Raw genomic sequence first — 12,172 nt, 5'->3', positions numbered from 1 at the left:
TCACTTCAAATACTAGTCTGTTATGTTGATGACTTAGTCTTAACTTAAAGTTTTAAGCTAATACAAAAGTCACAACTAGGTAACTCTCCAAACAATCAGAGGTTAAAAGTATCATTTAACCAGACATCTGCTATTGAGTGGGAGCTATCTGAGATGTATTCAAATAGGGAACATTAGAAGATATTCAAGAAAGATTTATGAAAGTGATCTATATGTTAGATATTAAGGAACTGTGTATCAGTTGTCCTGGTATCTCACCAACTCATTTCGAGATCTATGAGATGGTGCTTACTTTGGGGGTGGAGGAATTATTCTATAATAATTCAAGCTCTACCAGAGAAGAGTTATAACTTTGTAAATTTCGAAAATACCAGAAAGTTATATTGCTGAAGAAAAGTCTACACTGTATTATCTCAATTACATATTTTAAAATATGAGAGACATGTCTTCTGTTAATTCAGATGTACTTTTAAAACAGTAAAGATTTCAGTAGCCCTTGATAAGTAAAGCATATAGTAAAGGATGTTTCATAAGTGTATTTATGAACTAGTTTCAAGAAGTTTGGGTGGATTCAAATATACTACATTTGATCTGAAGATCAAGACATCAGATTGACCTATTTGCACAGTTTATTATATGTTAGTGCAAGTGGAAGTTTGTTGGGTTTTATGCCCTAAATAAAACTCTTTACAATCTAATTAGTAATCAACATAAAAAACTTGAAGTGATTGATGTTTGCATGAATTTTACATTCTAATGGTTTAAATATGTTTATTACATTTACACACAGAATCAGTTAAATCTAGATCATATGTTTATTCACAATTACAGTATCGTAAACACAGTGGAATGTGATTGTGATCATATGAATCAACAGTCTTGGTCCCTGTTTTGTCAGTGTTATTGGATTATACTAATATGATAATCAGGGATGATGTGTACTTACACTTGGAGTAAGTGTTATGTTCTTTCCAGGACATTAGTAAAGTATACTAGTTTCGAATGTATGGAGTATACATTGGACTGGACCGATATTGCAACTAAGTTAAGATATTACAAACTTACCGTTATATATATCTTTCCAAGTCAATATCAGTAGTTGATCTTAAGATTAAAAGAATCTAAATCTTGATATGCTTAGGCTGAACTCAGCAGTACTACTTATGTTCTTTGATTTATTAGTTAAGCCTACTTTTAGGTCAGGGTGATACGTATATTTTAGGAACATGATAGTATGATTGAGTGGGAGTGCTAAACATAAATATGGAATCTATAGCTTCTACTGGTGTATAGAAGTCAAGTGATGATTCCCTTCGAGCTTAGCAAATAGAAGTAAATGGATGAGCTCTTGTTTAACTGACTAATTATTAGATCATTAAATACCATTTACAGGTAGCTAAGTGTTTTAAGGGGCAAAATACATTGAGGGGTGAGAACGGTAAAGAAATCCCATCTCGATGTAGATCATCTATATAGAGGATCTTTAAATCACAATAAGATTATAACAATGGTTAAATGAGATAGCATATTGATATCGTGGAACATATAATATGCCCTATATAAGTCTGAGAGTGCAATTCTAAGTTCTAAGAGTGGATTCAACGAAGAATTAATAAGTAGGAATTTACTTGGTAAATTTGGTTCACTTATTGGAAGCTCAGCATATAGATCCATGGTCCCCATTCTAGTTGAGAACATTCTGCTTGTAAGACTCATTAACTGATTCGTGATTGATCAATTATAATTCTAATGTTAGACTATGTCTAATTTTATGAATTTTCACTAAGCACGGGAAAAATTGTAAAGAAAAGAGATTCTAGGTTTATTTATTTATTAATGGACTTTATATGTCTAGTTAATAATTAAATTAAATGACAATATTATTTAATAATCTATTTTAGTTATTAAATAATTAGTTTTGGCATTTAAAAGGTTAGAATTGGAAAATTGGCATTTTTAAAAAACATAGAAATAAAATTTGATAAAAGTGCAAAATCAAGTGGGGCCCACTAACACCTTGGCCGACCACTATTTGTGGAGTTTCAAATTGATTTTTTCATTATTTGAATGCCAAATAATTCCTAACCTAAACCTAGTAGTTGCCTATAAATAGAAAGTGATGGCTCAGTCAAATCACAATCTTTCATATCATCTTCTGACAGAAATTTCTCTCTTCAGAAAACTGAGCCTTCCTCACTTTCTATACCTGGCCGAAACCCCTTCTCTCTTTTCTCTTCATCAATTTCGTGACCCTAGTGAAAGAGTAAGTGCCCACAAACAGCAAGCAGTAACTCTATCATAGATTGGAAGACCGTGAAGGATCAAACTCAAAGAAGAAGGACATTCGGGCTCAAATCTTGATTATACTCTGCTACAGAAAGGATACAAGGGTTAGAGATCTGAGCGGAAGGAGACATTAATTCTGCTGCATCAATGTAAGGTTTTCTTAACTTTATATGTGTCTAATTTATCGTTTTAGAAAGTTCATATTTAGGGTGTTTAAACAACATACTTGTGAGTAGATCTAAGATCCTGGTAAAATAAATTCCAACAGTTTTATCTTTTATTTTTTCATTATTTTAATGCCAAATAATTCTAACTTAAACCTAGGTGGTTACCTATAAATAGATAGTGATGGCTCTCATTCACACTTAACTTTGCGAACTTCTGTCAGATGAAAACTGAGCCTCTATCTTTTCTCTATTGGCCGAACCTCTTACCTCTTCTTTTCTTCTCTAAATTTTGAAATCCTTGAGTGAATGAGTGAGTGCCCACACACATCAAGTGGTTTCTCAATCATAGTGTGTAAGACTGTGGAAAATCAACCAACAAGAAGGAGATTCAGCATCAAAGGAAGGAGAGAAAGAGATCCAGGTTCTGATATTGATAATGCTCTACTACAGAAAGGAATCAAGGGCTAGATATCTGAACGGAAGGAGTCATTATATTCCGCTGCACCCAATGTAAGGTTTACTAAACTTTATATTGTTTATTTCATTGTTTTAGAATTCATATTAGGATGTTAATGAAACATACTTGTTAGTAAATCTAGATCCTGGTAAAATATATCCAACAACTGGGATCAGAGCCATGGTAAATCTAGAACTGTTAACCATGGTTTGTTAGCTATTCTAAGTGATTAGGGGTGGACCATCCCATAATCAATAGATAAGAAAGTGTTTGTTTAAACAAATACTACTTTTCTAAGAAAATGACTAAGTCTGAAAATAAAGTAGCAAATAAAGGAGATATTTATTTCTTGATTCCAAAAGTGTTCTATCATCTTATTTGACGTATGATGATCCCACTGCGTCTGTTGTCTTGTCACAACCAAAGAGGTTAATACCATTTAGTTTTCTTAGACATAATTCACGGTACCTTGTCGTAGTGGGAGAGTTTCTAGGAACTTCACTTCTTATGACTTGGAAGACACTATTGATTAAAATCCATTGTGAGTTTAAACAAGTAATGGATTGTCAAGATAAGAAACTAAGAAGAAAAGCCAATAGAACTATGGCTTAATCCATTCACGTGGAGTAACCTAAACTTTCTATTACAAGGACACAAAAGGAAGTTTTGTGTATAAGTCTATTCAATGGACTTAACAAAACTTTCTGTTCCTAGTATCATAGGTTTGAGTTTATCTAAACCTATGGCTTGTGGTATACCTGGTAATTACTTACTCTAATGCAAGCAACTTACTTTAGTAAGATGTTGAAGCATTTTCTTTCTAATGGCAATCTATAGAAGCTTCACAACTTCTTAGACATAGATTTTATTTAAATAAGGAAAAGTCTAAACTATTCTAGAAATGATAAAGTTATGAAATAATTTCTTAAATAAACAGTGAGAGGTCTCAGATATGCTTTAGTATGCCTTAGACCAGACACCTGCTGTTGAGTGGGAGTAATGAGTAGGTATCAGATTAAACCAGGAGAAGAACATTGGAAGACAATCAAGTAAATCTTAAGATTAAGAAGAGGAACTATATGTTAGTAAATAAGAGTGTGTTTAAAACTCTTAGACTACACCACATCAGATTTCAAGACTTGCCTTTGTTGGGTTTTATGCCCTAAATAAAACTCTTTACAATCTGATTAGTTATCAATATAAGAAATTTGAAGTGATTGATGTTTGCATGAATTTTACATGCTAAAGGTTTAAATATGTTTATTACATTTACACACAGAATCAGTTAAATCCAGATAATATGTTTATTCACAATTACAGTATCGTCAACACAGTGGAATGTGATTGTGATCATATGAATGAAAAGAATTGGTCCCTGTTTCATCAGTGTTATTGGATGTACACTAATGTGATAATCAGCGATGATGTGTACTTACACTTGGAGTAAGTGTTATGTTCTTTCCAAGATATTAGTAAAGTATACTAGTTTCTAATGTATGGAGTATACATTGGACTGGACCGATATTGCAACTAAGTTAAGATATTACAAACTTACCGTTATATATATCTTTCCAAGTCAATATCAGTAGTTGATCTTAAGATTAAAAGAATCTAAATCCTGATATGCTTAGGCTCAACTCAGGAGTGTTATTCATGTTCTTTGATTTATTAGTTAAGCCTACTTTTGGGTCAGGGTGATACATATATTTTGGGAACATGATAGTATGATTGAGTGGGAGTGCTGAACATAAATATGGAATTTATAGCTTCTACTGGTGTATAGAAGTCAAGTGATGATTCCATTCGAGCTTAGCAAATAGAAGTAAATGGATGAGCGCTCTTGTTTAACTGACTAATGATTAGATCACTAAACACCATTTACACGTAGCTAAGTGTTTTAAGGGGCAAAATACATTGAGGGGTGAGAACGGTAAAGAAATCCCATCTCGATGTAGATCATCTATATAGAGGATCTTTAAATCACAATAAGATTATAACAATGGTTAAATGAGATAGCATATTCATATCGTGGAACATATAATATGCTCTATATAAGTCTGAGAGTGCAATTCTAAGTTCTAAGAGTGGATTTAACGAAGAATTAATAAGTAGAAATTTACTTGGTAAATTTGGTTCACTTATTGGAAGCTCAGCATATAGATCCATGGTCCCCATTCTATTTGAGAACATTCTACTTGTAAGACTCATTAATTGATTCGTGATTGATCAATTATAATTCTAAAGTTAGGCTATGTCTAATTTTATGAATTTTCACTAAGCAGGGGAGAAATTGTAAAGAAAAGAGATTCTAGGTTTATTTATTTATTAATGGACTTTATATGTCTAGTTAATAATTAAATTAAATGACAATGTTATTTAATAAACTATTTTAGTTATTAAATAATTAGTTTTGGCATTTAAAAGGTTAGAATTGGAAAATTGGCATTTTTAAAAAACATAGAAATAAAATTTGATAAAAGTGCAAAATCAAGTGGGCCCACTAACACCTTGGCTGGCCACTATTTGTGGAGTTTCAAATTGATTTTTTCATTATTTTAATGCCAAATAATTCCTAACCTAAACCTAGTAGTTGCCTATAAATAGAAAGTGATGGCTCAGTCAAAAACACAATCTTTCATATCATCTTCTGACAGAAATTTCTCTCTTCAGAAAACTGAGCCTTCCTCACTTTCTATACCTGGCCGAAACCCCTTCTCTCTTTTCTCTTCATCAATTTCATGACCCTAGTGAAAGAGTAAGTGCCCACACACAGCAAGCAGTAACTCAATCATAGATTGGAAGACCGCGAAGGATCAAACTCAAAGAAGAAGGACATTCGGGCTCAGATCTTGATTATACTCTGCTACAGAAAGGATACAAGGGTTAGAGATCTGAGCAGAAGGAGACATTAATTCCGCTGCATCAATGTAAGGTTTTCTTAACTTCATATGTGTTTAATTTATCGTTTTAGAAAGTTCATATTTAGGGTGTTTAAACAACATACTTGTGAGTAGATCTAAGATCCTTGTAAAATAAATTCCAACAGCCTTTGTGTTAGAAAGTCTACTGATAAGATGGTGATTACTCTGGGGGTGGAATAGTGATTTTGGAGAAGTGTTAAAACCTATCTGAAGTCTCTAGGTCTACCAGAAAGGGACTGAATGTTAAAGTGGCAGGAAATGTACTTATTCAGTCTAAGGAAAGTTCTATACATTTGTGGCACCATTCAATCTTGCCTTAACTACTAGTGTTACTTCCTGAATAACCAAGAAGTAGTTGCCAGAGGTATAGAATCCAGTATTCCATGAGAGTTGACATATAGAGAGGAATTTCACATTATCAATGATTTTGAGATTAAGGAAGAGTAATGGTGGAGGAAAGGTTGTGGTTAATTCAACCTTTCAGATCCTATTACGAGGAGTTTACTACTACTACACTTGATATGTATATCAAGGTGTTGAGATTATTTGAAATGCACATTTTGTTTTATATTAGTGAAAGTGGGAGTTTGTTGGGTTTTATGCCCTAAATAAAACTCATTTCAATATAATCAGATTTACTTATTAGTATAGATCAGAAATTACATTTAATGTTTCATGGTTCACATGATTTATTTCATGATTATATGTACATCATGTATGAATTCTATTTAAGTCCAGAACATATCAATTTGTTAATGATTATAGTGTTATTAACACAGTGGAATATAATCTTAATTATATGTTCGAAAGTTTATTCCCTGATTTGTCAGAATACTGGATTTAGACTGACATGGTATAATCAGCGATAGGTATTCTTACACCTTGGATAAGTGTTATGTACTTTCCAGGACATTGGCAAAGTTTACCAGCATCGGATGTATGGAGTATACATCAGAAGGGACCGATATTGAACTTTGATTAGATATATTAGAATTCACCGTAATATCTATTCAATTCAATATCACATGTTGATCCTAGATCAAATGATCTTAATCCTGATATGATTAGGTTCAATCTCAAGAGTGTTATTCGTGTTCTTTGATTTGTTAGTTAAGCCTACTTTTGGGTCAGGGTGATACGTACATTTTGGGAACACGGTAGTGCAATTGAGTGGGAGCACTAACATAAATATTGAATCTATAGCTTCTATCTGGCGAATAGAAGGTAAAGGATGATTTCCTTCGAGCTTAACCAAACGAAAATAAATGGTGGAGATCTCATTTCACTTAGCTGAAATATCATTTATACAGGGTTAAGTGTTTTAAGGATAAAATACATTGTAGGGTGTTACGGTAATTTAATCTCTTTACAGTGTAAATCATCTATATAGAGGATCATTGATCACATTAGGGTTATAACAATTGATAACTAATGACGTGTCTATATCGTGGAACATATAGAGCGTTCTATATACTGAGAGTGCAATTCTAAGTTCTATGCGTGGATTCAACGAAGAATTAATAAGTCAGTGAATTTAAGATATAAATTCTTGATCTACTTATTAGAAGCTCGGATATATAGACCCATGGTCCCCATACTAGTTGAGACCATACTGCTTGTAAGACTCAGTTAATTGATTTTGATTAATCAATTATAATTCTAAAGTTAGACTATGTCTACTTTGTGAATTTTCACTAAGCAAGGGCGAAATTGTAAAGAAAAGAGATTCTAGGTTTATTGATTAATTAAGAGACTTTATATGTCTAATTAATAAATATATTAAATGACAATATCATTTTATAATTAATTTTAGTTATTAAATAATTAGAATTGGCATTTAAATGATTGAATTTGAAAATTGGCATTTTTGAGAAAATGAGATGCAGAAATGATAAAACAGCAAAATTGCATAAGTGAGGCCCATTATCCAAGGCCCATGGCCGGCCACACTTATAGGGTTTTATCATTTATTTTTTCATTATTTTAATGCCAAATAATTCTAACTTAAACCTAAGTCGTTACCTATAAATAGATAGTGATGGCTCTCATTCACACTTAACTTTGCGAACTTCTGTCAGATGAAAATCGAGCCTCTATCTTTTCTCTATAGGCCGAACCTCTTCCCTCTTCTTTTCTTCTCTAAATTTTGAAATCCTTGAGTGAATGAGTGAGTGCCCACACACATCAAGTGGTATCTCAATCATAGTGTGTAAGACTGTGGAAAATCAACCAACAAGAAGGCGATTCAGCATCAAAGGAAGGAGAGAAAGAGATCCAGGTTCAGATTTTGATAATGCTCTGCTACAGAAAGGAATCAAGGGCTAGATATTTGAACGGAAGGAGTCATTATATTCCGCTGCACCCAATGTAAGGTTTACTAAACTTTATATGTATTTATTTCATTGTTGTAGAATTCATATTAGGATGTTAATGAAACATACTTGTTAGTAAATCTAGATCCTGGTAAAATATATCCAACACTTCAAACTCACACCTGTCAAGTTTCTTCTCTAAGGACATCAAAAGATCAAACATTGACCCTTCTCCCAGAATGTCACACTTCTTGTACCAAGGAATGAGTTTCCAAATCTTTTTGACTTTGTCACAACTCCATAATGCATGAGTAAGAGTTTCAGCATGGTTTTCACAAAGATCACATCAGGGGCTTACATCCATACCTCTATGAATCAAGTTTGTCTTTGCTGGTAGCCAATTGTGACAAACTCTCCACCCAAAAAGCTTCATCTGAGGAGGCAGCTGCAGGCTCCAAATCATTTTCCACCATTTATTAACTTCTTCCATGTTTGAACATCTAGTGGGGTGAAGATTTATCTCCCTTCCAACTCTATAGCCACTTTTAACAATGTATTCACCATTTGGAGTGTAGGGCCAAGTTAAAGTATCTTCTATGTATAAGTCTATTGGAATTCCTTGTATCCATGGGATGTCTTCCTTATGAAAATGCTTTGTGATCTCCTCCATATTCCGATTTCCATCCCAAGTTATGAAATTATGAAGCTTGGTCTGTGGTGGAAGGCCGGGATGTTGTGTGAGCATTGCCCCATGAGGCCGTGGTAGCCATTTTTCCTCCCAAACCCGGATCTCTCTACCATTTCCAACCCTTCATCTAGCCCCTTCCTTCAGAATCTTCCTACCCCAACAAATTCCTTTCCACACACATGAAGCCCCATTAGGACAGCCCGCTTCCATGAAGGAAGTAAGAGGATAGTAACTATTCTTCAGGACCCGAGAAAGAAGAGATTGTGGATTATGGATGAGTCTCCACCCTTGTTTGGCCAAAAGAGCTTGGTTGAATTCAGTTAAACTCCGGAACCCAAGGCCTCCTTCCTCCTTAGGCTTGCACAACTTGTCCCAAGTACTCCAATGGAGTTTCTTATTCTCTTTGGTATCCCCCGACCAAAAATTAGCTGCCAAGGAATGGAGATTTTTGATGAGTTTCTTTGGGAGACGGAAACAACTCATGGCATAGCTTGGAATAGCTGGTACAACTGCTTTAATCAGAATTTCCCGACCGGCTTGAGAGAACATCGAAGTTTTCCACCCTTTAAGTTTACTCCAAACTTTATCCTTAATAACTTCAAAGACCTCTTTTTTCCTTCGCCCCACAAAGCTTCAAAGCCCCAAATATTTAGCATGGTGAGAAACAAGGCGCACCCCCAAACTATTTGCTAACTCCTGACCCTGAGTTGAAGTGATTCTCTTACCCATACTCACCTCTGATTTATCAAGATTGATTTGTTGACACGAAAGCCTTGAGTATTTTTGCAATATGATCTTCATGGTGTCACATTCTTCCTTCTTCGCATCAAGGAATACAAAGCTGTCATCTGCAAAGAATAAATGAGAGACTTTGATCCTATCATTCCTGAATTGCACCCCATTGATGCTTTCAGCCCTCTCGGCTTCATGGATAAGGCAAGAGAGGCCTTCCGAACAAAGTAAGAAAAGATATGGAGATAGTGAATCACCTTGGCGAAGACCCCAGGTAGGTTGAAAGTTTCCAAGTTTCTCCCCATTAATAAGGACTGAGAATGATACACTTTCCACGCATCTCATGATTTTCTCAACCCACTGTTCCTCATACCCAAGTCCCCTCATCATTGTTCTTAAGAAGTTCCATTCCACTCTATCATAAGCCTTGGACATGTCCAACTTTAGAGCCATTTTCCTCCCATTTCCAAACCTTTTTGTTTTCATACAGTGAAGGCTTTCAAAACCAATTATGGCATTGTCTTGAATGAGCCTACCCCCGACAAAAGCACTTTGTTCCTCCGAGATTGCTTGCTGCATACTTTGTTTCATCCGGCCGACAAGACATTTCACCACAATTTTATACACCACATTGCAGAGACTTATAGGTCTAAAATCTGACATTCGAGTTGGCTTTGGGACCTTTGGAATAAGGAAAATGAGTGTATCATTGATGTCCTTCACTTGCATCCCTTCATTGAGAATTCCAAGACAAACTTTTGACACCTCAGGGCCTATAGTGGACCAATATTTCCTGTAAAATAGACCAGGCAAACCATCGCTACCAGGTGCTTTTTGAGGATGAATGGCTCGCATTGCTTTGAAAACCTCCTCCGTTGTGAATGGCTCCAAAAGGTAGTCATTAGTGGTTCGAGATATGCGGTTTGGGACAATCCATTGAAAGTCTTCTAATTCCTCTTGAGTAGCCTGATTAGAAGTGAATAATTTCATAAAGTAATTGTAAGCCACCTTCCCCATGTTTCTATTCCCAGTAACCCAATGTAGCCGATCATCAACCAACCCTTTAATGGTATTCTTTGCCTTCCTATTACTTGCCTTTCTGTGGAAAAATTTTGTATTCTTGTCCCCTTCTTTCAGCCATAAAGCTCTACTTCTCTGCTTCCAAAATTTCTCTTCTTTATCAAGCCAAACATTTTGTTTTCGTTCCAACTCCTGCATTTGTTGCCAGTCAGTCTCTTTAGTGCTACGGGAAAGCAGAGAAATTTTATCTGCACACTCCTTTAGATGCCTTGTCATTTTTTTCCTCTTGGATTTATTCCATTGTTGAAGAGCCACCCCACAACTTCCCAACCTATTTTTTAGCTCCAGTGTATGCACAATCAGCTTATCCTGTTGCAAAACCGAATGCACAATTTTTGTACAATCTTCATCATCTGCCCAAGCGCTCTCAAAGTGGAATCTAGTTCGCCATCTAATCGCATTGTTCATCCTTGAAACCGGTTCATTTTCTGTTAACAGCAGAGGGCAGTGATCGGAGTTAGTACGATCAAGATGACTAACTTTTGCTGCAGGAAACATGTCAAACCATTCAGAGTTACCACATACCCGATCCAATCTCTCAAAAATGAGATTATTTTTCCTTCCATTACACCAAGTATAATCACTACCCTCAAATCCCATGTCCCGCAATTGACAAGAATCCAAGGCCTTTCTGAAATTATTAATGAGATAACCCGGTTTGGGGGGTCCTCCCATTTTCTCTTTTTGGTTCAGAATTTCATTGAAATCCCCACCCACAGCCCACGATCCTACATACATTCTGCTTATTCTTTTCAAGAGTTTCCAAGAGTGAATTCGTTGGCTTGGATCCGGATCCCCATAGAAGCCAGTAAAACGCCACCATTGCCCTTCCTCCATCCTAATGAAAGAATCAATATGGAATGGAGAAAAAGAAAGGACATGGGTTTCCACATCCATAGCCCACAACAAAATAAGACCCCCACTTTTCCCACGAGCTTCCACTGCAAAGCACCCAACAAACCCCAGCTTAATTCGCAAAGCTTCCGCACGAACTTTATTAACTTTGGATTCTGAAATGAAAATCATTTTAGGAGTGTACTGATTCCCCAGGGAAGTTAAAGAATGCACCGTCCAAGGGTTCCCCAACCCTTGGGCGTTCCAAATCAAGAGATTCATGGTTGTAGGCGACCCTGAATTTCAGGGTTCGCCTCTTCCATGTTCTTAGTAACTTCCAAATCCCCCATGTGAGAAATGTCCGCTACTTTGCCTTCCATCTTTCCTTTCTTGGCCTTGGATTCTTTCTTCACCGCTACCTTCCTCCTATTTTCTTTTGCTAGGTCTTTCGAGCCACTTCCCACCGCAAAGGCTGTAGATCCCTCCAATACTTGGGCTTCTTGTGAATAGGAATTGGGATATTGAAGAGATCATGCTCCTGAAATTCTTTGGACAAAACAGTGGCCGATTTTTTCAGCTTCCCGTATCCTGAATCACCATAGTCCTCCACTATCCGACGTTTTCCCCTACTTCCATCATCACTCCTAATTTGATTCTCCCCAATCTCTATGTCCCCTGACTGCATACCACTCATT

At 35.7% G+C, this 12,172-nt stretch overlaps 2 protein-coding genes across 2 annotated transcripts in view; both read right to left on the bottom strand.

Moving 5' to 3' along the window:
* The window catches only part of LOC133030087 (uncharacterized), a 56,362-nt gene extending 47,549 nt beyond the window's left edge, over nucleotides 1–8,813 (bottom strand). The window contains exons 1-2 of the mRNA XM_061102299.1: nucleotides 8,510–8,813; nucleotides 8,326–8,428 (exon numbers count right to left, since the gene is read on the bottom strand). Coding sequence (XP_060958282.1) covers nucleotides 8,326–8,428; nucleotides 8,510–8,813 — 407 coding nt within the window. The remainder of the gene's footprint in view (nucleotides 1–8,325; nucleotides 8,429–8,509) is intronic.
* Nucleotides 8,814–8,954: 141 nt separating this feature from the next.
* Nucleotides 8,955–9,380, bottom strand: LOC133030086 (uncharacterized mitochondrial protein AtMg00310-like). The gene has a single exon (XM_061102298.1). It carries the CDS (start codon nucleotides 9,378–9,380, stop codon nucleotides 8,955–8,957), a length of 426 nt encoding a protein of 141 aa, XP_060958281.1.
* Between the last annotated feature and the right edge of the window lie 2,792 nt (nucleotides 9,381–12,172).

This window comes from Cannabis sativa, chromosome 8, assembly GCF_029168945.1.
Source record: "Cannabis sativa cultivar Pink pepper isolate KNU-18-1 chromosome 8, ASM2916894v1, whole genome shotgun sequence".
NCBI classification, from domain to species: Eukaryota; Viridiplantae; Streptophyta; class Magnoliopsida; order Rosales; family Cannabaceae; genus Cannabis; species Cannabis sativa.
Note: the sequence above shows the minus strand (reverse complement) of the source record. Positions and strands in the feature narration are given on the sequence as shown.